At 46.7% G+C, this 16,774-nt stretch overlaps 1 protein-coding gene across 4 annotated transcripts; it reads left to right on the plus strand.

The window, feature by feature from the left end:
- The first annotated feature begins 179 nt into the window (after nt 1–179).
- LOC125685586 (zinc finger protein 70-like) lies at nt 180–16,449 on the plus strand. 4 transcript variants are annotated; one of them, XM_048928783.1, is made up of 4 exons: nt 181–354; nt 1,645–2,027; nt 11,869–12,020; nt 13,072–16,449. In XM_048928783.1, the coding sequence occupies exon 4, from the start codon at nt 13,109–13,111 to the stop codon at nt 14,756–14,758; it is 1,650 nt and encodes a 549-aa protein (XP_048784740.1). In that variant the 5' UTR covers nt 181–354; nt 1,645–2,027; nt 11,869–12,020; nt 13,072–13,108; the 3' UTR covers nt 14,759–16,449. The 4 variants fall into 4 exon arrangements, with proteins under 4 accessions (XP_048784741.1, XP_048784740.1, XP_048784738.1 ...); XM_048928781.1 differs by lacking the exon at nt 1,645–2,027; XM_048928784.1 differs by lacking the exons at nt 1,645–2,027; nt 11,869–12,020 and having other exon boundaries at nt 180–354.
- Nucleotides 16,450–16,774: the final 325 nt, after the last annotated feature.

Genomic DNA, 16,774 nt, shown 5'->3' on the forward strand with positions numbered 1-16,774 from the left:
GCCACGCGAAGCAAAGTTGGATCAGGGATGATAGAAGAACAATGTGGCCAAAGAAGGGGAAAAAAGTCAGTGAAAGGACAGGAAGGAACAACACGGCAGCTGCTGAGGTTCACCGGTTTGCTCCCGCCCCGCCAGCCCGCTAATTGCGCATGCGCAGCCCCGCGTATCGCACAAGTCGTACGCATGCGCCCTACCCACATCGGTTCACGCTGCGTTACGCTCTCTGCTACCGGAAGTGGCGTCACGCTCGGCGCAGCGCGGCCGGAAGTTGGCACGGGGGAGAAGGCGCCGTACAGCGGCGCCGGGCGGATGTGAGGGGGGGGCGGCGGAGGGGCCCGGCTGGGGTGGCCCCGGGTGAGTCTTGAGGGAACGGCTTTGAACTATAAAATTTATACTGGGAGGGTCTGGTTGTACGTCGGGGTGGGAGCAGTGAGGTGAGAGGGGCAGTGTTGATATTAGGTAGAAACTGGGCGGGTCTGGTTGTAACGGGGAGGGGGTGAGATGAGGGTCCATGTTGCTGCTGCGGGGTTGGGGCGTACGGAGGCGATCTGGCTGTAATGGGATGGGGATGGCGCTGAGCTGAGGGCCCGTGGTGATGCTGGGGGGGAGTGGGACACACAGGGATGGTATGATTGTAATGAGATGGGGGTGGGGGGTAACGATGGGATGAGGACCCGTGTTGGTGCTGTGGGTTGTCACAGCTCCGTCTGATCGGGATGTGTGAGATTTCAAAGTCACTCTTGGCTAAACGGAGGTGAAATGACAGCAAGCAGTCAGTTAAATGTTTATTTGTATCCCAGTGTGACACTTAGCACAAGATGCAGAGGTTGTATGGGCATATATGAGTCACTGTTAGAATCACAGAATCATTCAGGTTGGAAAAGACCTCAAAGATCATCGAGTCCAACCATGACCTAACCATACTACCCTAACTGTTACAACCCTCTGCTAAGTCATGTCCCTGAACATCACATCCAAACAATTTTTAAACACATCCAGGGATGGTGACTCAACTGTCATTCTGGGCAGCCCATTCCAATGCTTAACAACCCTTTCTGTAAAGAAGTTTTTCCTGATATCACAAAATCACAGAATTGTAGAGGTTGGAAGGGACCTCCAGAGATCATCGAGTCCAACCCCCCTGCCAAAGCAGGTTCCCTACATCAATATACAACCTAAACTTCTCCTGGTGCAACTTAAGGCTTTTCCCCTTGTCCTGTTAAAAGATGTACTCTCTACATTCCAGAAATAGATGCTTACTTACACTAACTTCATGTATATATAAAAAAAAATTCAACTCTTCTGGTACACAGTAGAATTGAATGAAATGCACTCGGTGCAAATGACATCAATTCTGAGCATCAGTCACAGGAAGTAGTGACAGGGCAAGAAGTAATAGCCTTGAGTTGTGCCAAAGGAGGTTCAGGTTGGAAATTAGGAAAAATTTATTCTCAGAAAGAGTGGTTAGGCACTGGAACAGGCTGCACAGGGAGGGGTGGAATCATTGTCCCGGATGTTCAAGAAAAGGGTATGGCACTGAAGGACACCTATAGTGAATATGTTGGTGATGGGTTGATAATTGTACTAGCTGATCTTAGAAGTCTGTTACAACCTCAATAATTCTATGAAAATCCTTTGCCACAGTAACAGGATTTGGACCAAGGTGTCTGAGTACCACGCTTGAATCTTTTGATTATACACAGCATGGTTTTGTGTGGCATTTTATGACAGAAGTGAATGCTCACTCACAGTTCCACTGACTGATACAAATACTGACCTACCAGCAGAAATCTTGCAAGGAAAGCTGGAATAGAAGAAATATAAGATGTTATTGTGAGTCTAAGTGGTTCACTAAGTATGGGGATTCAGGAAAGCAAGACATCAGACAAGAGATGACACACTGAGAGCAATGCTACAGCTCGTCATTGTTGTCAGCCTTCCAAGCCCTGCTGCCAGTGGGTTTTCCCTTTCTCAGTGCATGCAGCTTCTGGGATCAAGAGATAAAGGAAGAGATAAAGGAAGAAAAAGTGAGTATACACACACACACACATACATATAGGTGTGTATACTGGGAAAAATATATTTATTTGGGCAAGTAATGACGAAATATAACAGCACAGTTGGGATTTCCCTCCTCCTCTCATCCATACTCACAACAGCGAGTTGTTCTCCAAGCTGATTAAATTACCTAGGCTCGTGCAGTAATCAGTGGAATGATGCATACCCCTCCCATCCAAGATATGGTGAATTGCAACATGGACAACTCTGATTATGGGGTTCTGCAAAGAATTGCTTTTGAGATGGAAGCCTGTGCAAAGTGGCTACTGCTTCATGTGCAGATTGGATAGATGCTGAAGCAAACCCTGGAAGGGAGAGCAGAGCTTGCCAAGATCTGTTTGTCCTGCGAAATCAGGAGAGAGAAACTTTGTATGCATTGTGGAAGGTCAGCAGCAAAGAAGGGCTCAGTGCAAACTGCAGTTTCTGCTCCTAAATGTGGCAGTCTGGCAAGGTCCCAAGCAATGGTTAAAAGCCTGAGGCAAGGGCAACATTGCTGATAGCACAAGTGGCATTAGCATAGTCCATTTTCCACTTGGCTTTCTTTTACATATTATTAAGATTTCTAGTTCTGCTCCCGTCTCTGACACATGGAAACCTACAGATGCTGTGGCTCTACATAACAGAAACAAGGGCAGGGAACCCGGCTGTGTGCAGTTTTCTCATAAGGGTTGGCATTCAGGTGCTGAATGAGGCCCTTGGAAGTGACTGGTAGGGGCAGCTCCCAGCTGTCCAGCTGTGGATGTCTGAGATTCCAGAGAGGGGATCTGAGCATCCACACAGAGCTGTCAGATATGGATGACTAATTGCAGGCATCTAACTGAGAGAAGGAGGATTCAGCTCACTGCAGACACCACCAGCTGCATTTCACTTCCTTGCAATGTCACATGTGCCTTGTGCCATAGAAAAAAAAGCAGTAATGGCAGAGAACAACTGGCAATGGTATGCCAAGATAAAATCAAAGAGAACAGAACTCCACATACCCCGAAGACTTCGCAGGAGGATAAATGTCATGTTGATTGCAGAGAGTACTGCAGGGAGGAGGCAGGACATGCACCCAAGCAATGGGGTATTTGAGAATTCCCTACAGCCCTGGCTCCTCCTGTCCATCCCAAAACCTCCCTTCATTTCCCCTGGCTCAGCAACCAAACCTGGCTCAGAAGCCAAACCTCTGCCAGGAATCTTGTGCCATTAGCAGTAGTCTACGTGATGTAGGCTGTAGGATTGTGAAATTGAACTGTTTTGGGAATCTGATAAGCAAACAAGTCCTCTCAGCTCAGCTGGTTCTGGACCGTCAGTGGTGGAATGGGGGCACACAGGGATTTTGTAGCTAGAATAGAGTACTAGTTCCTAGGTATAGCTAGAAAAAGAAATTTGGTCCCTCAGCACCACACACAGAAGCCTTTTTCCTGGTGGTGTTAATTTTCCTGATCTTAGAGATGCCAGGTAGGCAAGCAAGAGGCTCCCACAGTATCACTCAGAATCACAGGGATTGTGAGGGACCCTAAAGATCACCTAGACCAGCCTTTTTGCTAATGCAGCTTCCACAAGGTATACTGAACATGAAAGTGTAACGCAGATTTTGAATATCACCAGAGGAGGAGACTCCACCACCTCTCTGTTGAACTTGTTCCAGTGCTCTTTCACTCTCAAAGAATCTTTTCTTCGTGTTCATATAGAGCTTCCTGGATTCAATCTGTGCCTGTTGACCCTTGTCGTGTCCCTGTGAGGTGCTCCAGGCCCCAGTCATCTCTGCTGGACTCTCTGCAGTAGTTCAGGGAAGAGCAGAGGAGAAGGGGAACCTCCCTTGCCCTTTTAGCTAAACTCTGTCTAATGCAGCCCAGGAAGCCATTGGCCCTCTTGGCTGTAAGAGTACACTGCTGACTCATGGCCACCAGGACACCCAGGTCTTACTCTGCTGAGCTCCTTTCCAGCTGGTAAGCTCCTAACTGCCTGTATGCTGTTATTCCTGCCCAGGTGTAGGACTCTGCACTTGTCAAACCTCATAATGTTCTTGTCTGTCCAACTCTTCAGCCTATCCATGTGTCACTGAATGACATCACAGCTTATCTGGTGTGTCAGCCCTCCTCCCAGAAAGGGAAAGCAGAGCGATTTCTGGGGTTGAGGCAACAACAAGCATTTGTGGAAGGCAGGAGGGGGACAGCTGGAACTGTGTTGGAGGAGAGACACGTTTCTGTTTCACCCACCATTTCCCATGCTGAGGATGTCCAATCAAGACTTGGAGTCTAACACAGATTATTATTATTATTTTTATTGTTATTTGTTGTGCTTTTTACCCATTAACACAGCATGAGTGCTTTATCCCATCAAAGCAGGGTGCTAGAGTCTTCATCTCAATATTGACACTGTCTCTAATTTGGTCAGCCACGTCAAGCTGTTTTTGTGGGCAGGCAAGATGACAACCTGTACTAATGTCAGCTAGGATAGAGTTAACTTTCTTCATAGTGGCTGCATTGTGCTGTGCTGTGGATTTTGGATGACAATAATGTTGGTCACACACCAGTGTTTTAGGTGTCACTGAACTGTGCTTATACAATGCCAAATACTTTACCTCCTTGACAAGAGGCTGGGGGTGCATAGGGAGAGGACAGGACAGAACCAAGACAACTGATCCAAATTGAACAAAAGGGTCCAATCATACATCACACGGTGTCACACTGAACAATTACACAGAGGGGGTGGTTGGCTGGTGGGTTGACCACTGTTTTGGGGACTGGCTTTTCATCATTAGAGCAGAAACAAGGTGAAGCTCATGGTGATACAACCACGTCACAGAGCATCAGACACACTCACAGGAGCAGGACAGAAATGTCATTTATCTACAAGGGGGATTAAGGTGAGAAGCAGCACAGAAATGGTTTAAGGCTTGGAGGGAGTGTTGCCAAGAGGCTCAGAGGGAAGGTTGCATGAGGAATTTGTGACAGCAGCTAAACCTCTTCTGTAGGAGGGTGCTGGCTACGCAAGAGAACCTCAATATATAACATATCCCTACCACCAGAACAAGAAAGCTTTATGGACTAGAGGCAATATCATAGGGAGAGGATGAAGTGGCATGGGAACTGTGTGACCTCTTAGGCAGAGAAGGCTGATTTGAGATGTTACAGAGATTCAAGCTGACTTCAAGTACCCATTTATGTCCTCCAAGTATTCTCTCCATCCCAGAGAGAATATATCTTGAAACTTAACATGTGGCAGGCAGACAGTAACTTAATTTACAGGCAATAGAGAGAGAAACTTCTGAAGCAATTCAAGGCAAAAACTGACTTGTTCTGTGTAACTGCCTGTCTCTCTTCATTAGCTGAAGGGGACCATCACGCTTCTGATTTGGGCACATCAGCTTGGTGCTTGCAATTCAGTGAGATAGGTCTGTGTGTCAGTGATGGGCTTCTGTCTGCATGCTCTTTGGTCATCAGAGATGACTTTCGTTTGGACTGAAGGAATGTCATACACATGTTGGCTGGCAGTGTCACCTCTCTTTTCCACACTGGACCATCTGTGATGTTTAGATCACAGCTAGGAAGAAATGCATCGAATCCAGACCTGGAAACCTGGAAACCTGTAAAATTTGCTTACTTTACCCTGCAAGGCCACTTGAAGTTGGTAATTGTGTGTATAGCCGTGTTATAGAATCACTGAATCCCAGAATGGCTTGGTTTAAAAGAACATTTAGAAGATCGTAGAATCACAGAGTCATAAAATCATAGAATGACTTGCATTAGTAAGGTAGATATGGTACTCAGGGACAAGGGTTAGTGGGCATGGTGGTGTTGGATTTACAGTTGGAGTAGATATCTTAGAGCACTTTTCCAACTTTTGTGATTCTAAATGGAATCGATAGTAGAAAGCACTACCACTTGAAATTGAAATGAAAATTAGCAGGTAAATGCTATCAGTAGAGTCAGTTGAGGTGACTCTGTGTCCCACAAAAGAAATCGGTACTGCAGCAAAGACACACTAGCCTTGTAGATGAACCACTTAGCACTCATCTCTGCAGAAATGAAATAATTGTCTTGTGCTTGTGTGCATGTGAGCTCCTTGCACACCAAACTACAGAACTCAGGCTTTGGGACAGTGCTGGTGACATTAGTGACTGGAATGGCAGCATGAGCACAGCTTTTCTATTTGTCATGCTGCAGGATGCTGTAAAAGAAAACAGAGAATCACTTTGGTGAAGAATTCCAAACAGGTTATCCCATTAAAAAGAAGGATAAATTCATTATACCTTAATTTTATGTTTAGTACCACTACTGTTCAGGTAAGTGGACTGCAGGATTTAGTTAAAAGTCACAAGCATAGCATAAGGAGATGGTAATTTGCCCAGCACAGTTTTGTATAGCTGTGGTGTCAGACATTTTCTGTAGGTGAAGCTAAACTCATTTTGTGAAATAAACTATTTTCTATTGCTATCAATCCTTTTGACTGGGGATAATATGGGGTTTAAAATAGTGATTTAATTCCTTCTTGTATTGCTCAGTTTTGCACTTCCTTGTGCAAGGAATGTGACCTATTATCCTTTCAGCTAATCAGTAGTTGGGCTTGAGAATAGTCCTCACCTGCTGGTTTTATGATACTTAGTCCCTTAAGCAAGCCAAAGACTACTTCCACTTCTGTGAGTGTGCATAAAAATCTCCCAGATCATTTACATAGTCCAGTATAACCAATTTACCATGTAAACTGTAGACTTTTCCCTTTATCAGTATGTGCTTTAGCAGCATTCTCTCTTCACCATTTAAGCCTATACTGAGGCTGTTGGAGTACCTGCATTGTGTTTGTAGGGGGTGCTGCTGAGGGCTGAGTCTCAGTAGCTCACAGTGAGGGAGCTGCTTTACTGCATATGAAACCCTCACCCATAATCAGGACATCTGCCAGTGATTTAGCACCAGATTCCCCACAAAAACGAGGTATGTGGCATCTAGAGTGTTCTTCAATTAACAGTATATTTTTATTCCTGATAGATAGGCATATGATTTTCTGTTTTTGTGCAACTCCTTTATAGAGAGCAGTCAGTCCTCTTTAGAATTGCTTCTAGTAAATTAAAAGATCTTCCAGGTGGCACAGGATGACCCTCATATATTTTCTCAACTTGCTTAGCTGTTCAGACTAAAGACAAAAGTCACTTCTCTTCAGAATATCATTATTCTGTTTCTTTAAATTCTGTTAAGTTAGAAAGTAAGTAGCCACAGTACTGCTGCCACTTCCTTCACTTTTTTAGGGGAAGTTGCTTTAATTGGATCTTATTTTACATTGGTGTAATTTCAGATATTTCAAGTTAAACTGTAGAAGTTGAGTGTGTGCAGAGTAAATAGTTGTGGGTGAGAGGGATGGTTTATTGTTTTCCAAATCCACTATAACTTCAGAAATCCCACCTCATGCCACAGCAGAAATTGGATATTGTGGCACATTATTAATTTTGCAGGATCAGATGTTTGAACCGAAAGACCTGATGCCAAGGTCATCTGTTTAAATTACCAGTGCCTCCGCTTGTTGTACCACGTTTTTCCTGTTGGGCTGCCACTAATGCTGCTCCCAGTGCTGCACAAACTATGGCTTCCCCTTTTCCCTTCCCTCAGGCTAAATTAAAGCGAAGTGACACTAAATATTGATTAAATTTTATTTATATCGCCCTGCTATACTTTGCACAAGACACACAATGCAGAGTGTGTATGTATTCATATGTCTATAGCTTATCGGTGATAAGCTGTGATGATATGCCTTGCATTACATTCTAATGCAAGATGAAAAGAGAGCATGGAGAGGGAAAGAAGGACTAGATAGGCAGGGAAGGAATTTGGATTTGGATCACCACCACCTTTGTTTCCAGCATAGTCTCTGGTCTGGTAATATTCAGGTGGCAGATGCATACTTGACCACTGAGTTGTAATCCTTTTTGTTTGTTGCAAAAAGGGGATGTTTCATGTGTGTATCCATAATTGGTATGTAAGATGGGAGTAGGTGGGATTCAGCATTTGTGAATACATGGGGGGGAAGGGCAGTGTCCTTCCCTCTCATTGGATATGAAGGCAGAGAAACTGTCCCTTGTCACGTTGGTCACTTTGGCATCTCTTGCAACAAGGGAACTTGCCTAAACATGTGGGTAGGACTGTCCATCCTCTGATGTATTCTGCTCTCTCTTTGACAAGCATTTTTGGTTCCCTAATTCAGGCTGCAAATTCAGCACACAATTTCTGTTCCTTCTTCGCAGCTAAGCAGTGTGTCAGTACTTGAGACACTGAAGTTCTGGAGGTTTTCTGCAGACCTTTATAAACTGCAAACTAAGCATGCCATTTCTGTTCATGCTTCCTTGCTAAGCACTGCACTAAGGGTTGGAACATTTAAATAATTATAGAGATTTTCCACAGGAATATGAAGGAAAGATTGGGAAGTACTGGGAGGGTCTGGTTGTAATGAGGATGAGAATGAGATGAGGGCCCATTTTGGTACTGAGTGGCACTGGGGCATACTGGGACAGGTTGCTTTTTGTAGCAAGAATCATCATAGAATCATAGAATGGCCTGGGTTGAAAAGGACCACAATGCTCATCCAGTTTCAACCCCCCTGCTGTGTGCAGGGTCACCAACCAGCAGACCAGGCTGCCCACAGCCACATCCAGCCTGGCCTTGAATGCCTCCAGGGATGGGGCATCCACAACCTCCTTGGGCAACCTGTTCCAGTGCTTCACCACCCTCTGTGAAAAACTTCCTCCTAATATCCAACCTAAACCTCCCGTCTTAGTTTAAAACCGTTCCCCCTTGTCGTATCACTATCCCCCCTCTTTAACAGTCATAGCCCCTCCTGTTTATATGCTCCCTTCAAATGTTGGAAGGCCACAATGAGGTTTCCCCAGAGCCTTCTCTAAGCTAAACCCGCCCAGTTCCCTCAACCTTTTTTCATAGGAGAGGTGCTCCAGCCCTGTGATCATCTTAGTGGCCTCCTCTGGACCTGCTCCAAGAGTTCCACATCTTTCTTGTGCAGGGGCTGGACTCAGACATATAGGAAAGGACTGGTTGTAATGAGATGGGGAAGTGCAGTGAGATGGGTGGGTCTGAGTGATGCTGGGATTGATTGGGTTGTATTGGCTGTAAAGAGAGGAGGAGAAGAGCAGGTCAGGGGGAGATTGTGTTGATGCCAGGGTGGGACTGGGACACGCTGGCTTATGGAGTTCCTTTGGGAGTACTGTGATGAAAGATCTCTGTTGGTATTGAAGGAAACAGGAACATACTGGAGAGTTTGGACTGAAATGATCCATTTGCACTGAGGAGGAAAATGAAAACAAAAAACAACAGCGACAACAACAACAAAAACAGCTGTTCCTTCCAAGTTGTAGTGGGAGCTAATTCATCTTAAACATTTTGTCCGTCACTGCTTTGTTTTGCTTTGCACTTACTCCAGCACTGTCCTTTAACATAAGCTATTCTCCATTTCAGACGTGTGTCCTAGCAACGTCCTTAAATTATTCTTTTCTTTCTCTATTACATATTCTTTCTCTGATATATACCCTTGATTATATCTATAGACTGGTCATTCCTTCTCAGCTTCAGATTACATCTAGTAGCCCGTGGGCGCCCAACTTTTTGGCTTGCCTGGGCAACGCTGAGTAAAGGAATTGTTTTGGGATGCTTATATGTAGTTTGCTCCAAAAGTAATGCTTCCTACTTATGTCCATATGGCAGATACAGCGAGCACAGTAACTACCTGATAAAGCAAATTCTCAGCTATTGAACAATATTTTTCAACACAGTCACCACCATTAGTGGTGCACTTTGGCCAGCAATGAACAAGAGCCTGCATGCCATACTTGTTAAAATCTGTACTAGCGGAGATGATCCGCCATAGCTGTTGTCATTGCTGAAAATTGCCACCCAGTGACTTGCTGCCCTCACATCCATTATTTGGTCTCCATAAATGTTCAGCAAGATTTGTTGAATGTCAGTGGGTGCATTTTTTTTCCACGTGGAGGAATTCAGTGATGCACTTTTGCTTTTTATGCAGTTCTTTGTCATATGCCATCCTGCTGCCATCTGGCAAGAGCATGTAATGGAATATTGGTGGGAAGGTTCAACCTCTGCATCCATCTCACCTACATCCACCTTTGACTTCGTGGGCCAACATACTAAAACAGGAGGTTTTACTTTTGGAGTAGCATTCGTAAAATTTGAATATAGTTGGGTAATGTATACAAGAAACAAAACTTCCTTTTCTGGTGTTCACCAGAGATTTTTTATGAAATGTTCCTCTTCCTGTGCTTCATCCTTGATAATGGCTGCTCACAAGTGTGGGGACTGCCAAAAGCAATGGCATGAATAAGGCATGGCTGTGAAGCAGGGAATATTTTTCTAACAGTCTGGTAAAGAGATGCAGTCAGATTTTTGAGTTGAATATCTGATTGCAACTCTATATATTACATTTGAGAAATATATTTATGTTGACTGAATATGGTACTGCAAATATTTTATATAACTCATATATACACTACATTATATATATAAAATACAACCACCTGTGCTGTGTTTTCAGCCCCAGGCAGCATTAATAGTTTGGTTGATGCCAAGCAATGAGTACATGTTCGGCCACTTGGTGGGGAAGCGCCACCACCATGATGTCATGGGGCACTGTGAGCTGTTCTGGGACACATTTGACCCATGGCTAGTGCCTGCAGCAGCCCAAGCTCTTGTTCCATGGGTTACCTGACCCACCCTCATGATTCTCTCTGTTTCTTCTCCACCTCTTATGCAGAAAATCAGCTTTGCACCATTTTCTAAAGAAGTGCTTTTCACTTTTTTTTTTGCTTGCTTCCTGCATTGGGAACACCTCTCCAACTGCATGTCGATGCTTTTCTTCACCTGTGCTCACCTGACTCTTCTTAGAGGTTCTCTGCTTTAGTAGTTCTGCTTCAACAAACCCTTTCTATTTTTCACTTTGCCCCTGGTGCTTTGTTTTACCCCTTCAATAAAACCACGGCCACTTTAACTGTGTACATGACCAAAACAAAAGTGTGTGGCCACCTGCTTGATGTGGCCACATAAATTTCCCACCATGAACATCCACATGTATCGCCAAGAGTGAACAGTCCCAGAACTGTGTGTTTGAAGCCTAACAGTGGCAGTGGTGGCCTGGAATAAATCAGCACTTCACTTAGCTCCATTCCCCATTAATGTCACACTTCATGTCCCTTCTTTTTTGAAGAAGAAATTTGAAATGCCTTGGAGGCGTTATCCGATGGGAAGATGCTATCTCAGCAAGTGACTGTCTGGATTCAGATTTCTTCTCATTTTGTTCTTCACTGGTTTCCTTTGCCCCTAATCTGATTTACTCAAACTCACATCTCCTTTACCCTTTTCTGTTCATAGTATCTTTAACAAATACCTTTTTCTCCCATCTCTGTCCCTATTTTCCTTTCATCATATAATTAACAATTACCTTCTCTCCTAATTTCAACTTGCTACCTTCATAAACTAACCCAGATTTCCTTCACTTTGTCTTTTAGGATTTCCTGTCTCATTTGTCCCCCACTTCTTCCCGAGTTCCCCTTTTTATGGCACTCTGGTTTGCAGTGTGTATAGGGACAAAGCTTCACACTGATCATTCTTTCTCTGTGGCAGTGAAACCAAATCTTGCACTGAAACTCAGCTCTGTTGTGAATTGTTTTATTTTGTTTTTTTCTTGTAACTTGAGCTCCAGCAGGGGTGGGAGGAGCAGACAATAAGTACTTTTCCCTGGAACACTTTTTATTCATTTAAGCTCTTACTATTAATGGAACCACTCTGTTATTAATAACATTGTGTTTGCTCACAGCTCACCCTGCCTGAAGTTCCATCTTTGTGCCCAGAGTTTATCAGTTCTTGCAGATTCAACACCACCGACAGTCTCTGGATGTCGATCCCTGTGATTGCTCCTGAAATCCTCTCCACTGCTTCCTCTTATCGTGATATCTCATGACTTCAAAGGTGAAACTGGGTCTTTCAAATTTGGCTATTTGCAGATTGCTTCTCACTTTAGACAGCTGCTCATTATGCACTTGCAGGGTGTGATTTCATGTGTTGTTACAGCTGTACAAGGAGATCGATCATGTTTCATCCTTGTTTTCCTCCCTGACTTATCAGTCAGGTCTAAACTGATCTCTGTGTGGCATCTAGATTGGGACAGCAAAGCCAGCCTGCGTGTCTGTGACTGCATCCCCAGGCTTTCTTCCTGATAGAGCCTTTGAGACAATGACTTTGAGCCCCAACTCTGGCAGCCGCATTGGCTGTTGCAGAGGCTGAAGGTCACTTTGTCCTTACTGGAGACACTAGCTCTCTGTACAAGCCGCACACTGATGTCACAAACGCCATTCTGCCTGAGTTCCTTTAACAGGAGGTAGTGGAGGGTTTGGATGGAGCCTAGAGAAACAAGGACCAGAAAGAGATGTACAAAGAAAGATAAAGTCTGAAAACTGGCCGACAAACTTGTGGAAGTAGACAAGCTGTTGTTGTTGAATCCACAGAAGCTGACAAACTCAGGGTTGACTTTGTCTAAGGGCACCAGCACATGTTGGTATCCTCTGAATGCATCCAGAACAGTGGCTTCTCGTGGCAGACAGCGTGCAGGGTTGTGCAGACACCCAGTGAGACCAAGCACAGACTGAAGAGCTTTGCATACCCTGCCTGGCAGCTACTGGTAGCTGGTACAACTCCCAGCTTGTAGGTATAGTAGTGAGGCTTTCAACCACTGCTCCAACCAATTAGACACGGGCAACCTTGCAAGTGGTCTGTGTGGGTGAACTGATTCAGTGTCTAATAATAGGTTAATGAGTTATAAGGTTTCCAAGAAGTATTTTTGATGGTTCACCACTAGCACCTGCCTGCCAACCTGAAATGGCTGACAGATTTTGCAGACTCTCTGTACTCCTTACACGTGGGCTTATCTCTGACCTGCCTTCCTCCACACTGTCTTCATAGCCCTTGTTTTGTAGTTCTGCTCCCCGATGGCTTTCATCTTATCCTTTCCTTATTTTTGCAGAGCTTCCTGTCGGGGTTGGCATCCAGCATCTGGAGCCATGGAAGAGCAGCCAGCTTCTCCCGCTTCTGATTCTCCCTTTTCTCTGCGGCGGGTCTGCATTTCTGAAGATGAACCTGAAGATGAAGAGCAGGAAGAAACTCCGGAGGAGGATACAACCCAAGTACAGATGGAAAAAGACTCCGTGAAGCAAGACAGGATTGGTTCTCCTCGATGTTCAGCACGGTGCTGGCAAGGACGAGGTTCTCTTATCCCACAGGGCATGGAAAGCCCAGGCGAAAGGGTGGGAGAGGAACCTGAGGAGCTGCAGCCATGCAGGAAGCACCGGCTGAACCTGAAGCCCAAAACAAGCCTGGTCCCAACATCTCCAGGAGAGGGAGAAAGAGCTGAAGAGCCAGGGCCCTCAAGGGGAAAGAGGCTGCGCTTGATCTGGGGCCAGTCCAGTGACTTCCGACGGAAGAAGAATCTTGGGGAGAATGGGTTGGAGGAAGCTCCCATGTTGTCACAGAGCAGCGAAGAGGAGGAAGAGGAGGGAAAAGCTTCTCGGTCTTGCTCCCCTGAGCCACCTCTTCACGGTGATGCTCGTCCCAAGCCAGATTTTGTGCAGCTGATTGATGAGCACGGCATTTACTCCACGGCCAAGCTGGTATTGGGCAGCGCGGCGGGTGAGCTGGAGGAGGCAGCAGTGGTGCTGCCCCCACACCTGAAGCGTGGAGCAAGCGGGGCCACTGAGTTTGAGATCCGTGAGGTGATTGTGGACGAGAAACCCTTCCAGTGTGGTGTGTGTGAGAAAGCCTTCAAACGTGCTTGGGAGCTCTTCAGCCATGAGGTTGTGCACAATGAGGAGCGGCCTTTCCGCTGCGATCTCTGCGAGGCTTCTTTCAAGCGACACTCGGACTTCAAGAGCCACCGCTTGGTGCACACAGAGGAGCGTCCCTTCCGATGCGAGCTCTGTGGGAAGCGTTTCAAACGTTCTTCTAACCTCCAGGAGCACCGGCGCATCCATACGGGTGAACGTCCCTTCCACTGCGCCTGCTGTGACAAGAGCTTCAAGACACCCTACGAGCTGCAGCGTCATACCCTGACCCACTGCACCGAGAAACCCTTCAAGTGCGCAGATTGTGGGAAGGATTTCCCCACTTCCAATGCCCTCCTCCTGCACCAGAGGCAGCACTGCGACGACAAGCCCCACGTCTGCGGTGTCTGTGGTAAGAAATTCACCTACGGCCACAGCCTTAAGGTTCATGAGCGTGTGCACACGGGTGACCGGCCCTTCGTCTGCCCGCTCTGTGGAAAAGGTTTCAAGCAGTCCAATGCGCTTTCCTCTCATGAACGTGTGCACACAGGTGAGCGGCCCTTTGTCTGCAAAACCTGCGGGAAGGCCTTCAAGCAGTCGTCCTACCTCGTGATCCATGAGCGGGCGCACACTGGGGAGCGACCCTACAAATGCGAAGCGTGTGGGAAAGCCTTTGCCCGCCCCTCCTTGCTGCTGCAGCACCACCGCGTGCACAGCCAGGAGCGGCCCTACAAATGCAGCTTCTGCCACAAGTTCTTCAAGGACTTGGCCTACCTGGCAGTGCATGAGAAGGTGCACACAGGCGAGACCCCCTACAAGTGCAGTGTCTGCGACAAGGGCTTTGCTCATCCCTCCAACCTGCTGCAGCACCAGCGCGTGCACCGTGATGGCTGAACCAGAGCAGTGTGCATAGCATGAGTGTTTTGAGGCCAAGAAGCCTGAAGCAAGAAGTGAGCATGCTACAAGCATGCGTGCAGCCCCAGGCTGGCCCACTTACACAAGCAAGCCATGTGTGGAGGACCTGGAGAGGAGGCCAAAATGTGGGTGCTGCTGCAGGTCTTCTCCTGACCCCCATCCCACTGGGGCCTCTGCTGCATGGCTTCTCTCTGCCAAACCCTGACATACGTTGCTCTCTCCTGCTTCCAACAAAGTGATCTCACAGGAGTGGTCGCTGAGACTCCTGTCCCCCGACCTGCAGGAAGGTAAAGTGCTGTTCTCAAGCACTGCTGGCTGCAGACTTGCTGGTGCAGACTTGCTGGTACAAGCTGAAGCTTGTGGTACTGTGAGTCTTGTGCTATAGTGGCTTGCAGAGGCGAGCTGCTTTGACCAAGGCTGCAGTGCAGCTGAGAGATGACATCCAGAGCTCTGACAGCACTGTAGGAAGTCCTGTATTTAGCTGATACTAAGGAATGCTTCTCTTCTCCTCAGTGTTTCAAGAAGAGCTGCCCAGTCATCCCTGTAAGTTCCCATAACTCAGCCTTGCCCTGCAACAGGCCCCATCAGCATGTCTGCATTAAGCTTGGAGTTACATTGCTGTTCTCCTTGAGTGCAAGACATGGGCTGGGAGCTCCTGGATATCCCCTTATTGTAGGGGTACACTGAGTCTTGCAGCAGAAGGAGACAGTGCTGTCAATTTTGGAGGAGAATAAGTGCATTGGTGTAAAGTATGATTGGGAACAGCAATGCTTGAACACCTCACATTTCTTTTAGAGCATAAATGTCCCGTCCATATTTCACTCTGCTGCTGCTGATCAGGTTGATGACAATAACGCCCTTTCCCCTGCTGTGCAGGGTCCACGCTGGCATTTTGCTGGTACAGAAGGCTGCTTCCAGTGTTCCAGCATTCCACTGGCTGCAAGTTGTGTGTTCTTAAGCTTTGGCCTCGAGGCACAAGGGAAGATTTGGGTGACCGTGGGGAGCCAGAGTAGGGAAGAGGGAGTGCTGGTCCCTATTATGTCGCTGGTGGAATGCTGGTGGAGTTGATGGGGGAGAGGTGCTGAGCCACACAATAGCCACCTCACCTCTCCCACTCTGGAGGAAAAAGCCTGGCATCTCAAGTTGGAAAGACTTACCCTCTTTTCTGTGCCATGGTGCTTTGTGAGGCTGTTACGAAGCAGAAAAGGGGGGATACACAAATTGTTTGCAGGATCTGTATGAGGAAGCGGAGAGCAGAAAACCAGCCTTGGGTCCTCTTTGTTTCCATACAGTGCATCCCTAGTGGCAGCACCAGATCTAGAGCCACCTGAGCTGCTGCTGAAATCTGAATTTGTTCTCTTTGACTGATAGCTGCTGCTGGGCAGAGGGTGGCATGTAGACCTTTTCTTGTAAAAGCAAGACCCAAGTCCCTTGGGGCACCATCAGAGTCCCGTCCTCACATCTGAGCCGCTTTGGAGGGACCTGGTGTCACGGTCACCTTCTTGCACACTGGGTCTGTGGGACTGGAGGTGCCAACCCTCAGACTCCTCATGGTCCCAGTCCTACCCTGTCCCCATTTTGTACGGTTTGAAAGCAGGTGTACACTCCTCAGCACTCTGCACACTAATTAAAGGATGGTTATTTAATGCTGTCTCTTGTATCATTGCTGGTTTTAGGCCACTTTTAAATCCCTGCTTGCTTGTGGGGTTTTGAGGTGATCCTGGTGGCTAGTTCACCGGTTGCTACTAAGCCTGTGTGCAACATACTCAGTGCTTTACACATCAGCATTCACAACCCAGATCACCTGTGCATTTTCCAAGTACTGAGGTGGAGATTGGAGGACGAAGATGAGACTTGCTCCAACAACCTGCACCCAGTTGTTGCATTAAAGTGAGGACACATCTTCCTAGGAATAGATGCTCATGAAGTGCCAGTGCAGACCCCATATCTTTATGCTGTATCCACGTTTCCCCAGGATTCAGCCCAGATGTCCCA

The sequence above is a fragment of the Lagopus muta genome, chromosome 28 (genome assembly GCF_023343835.1).
Source record: "Lagopus muta isolate bLagMut1 chromosome 28, bLagMut1 primary, whole genome shotgun sequence".
NCBI classification, from domain to species: Eukaryota; Metazoa; Chordata; class Aves; order Galliformes; family Phasianidae; genus Lagopus; species Lagopus muta.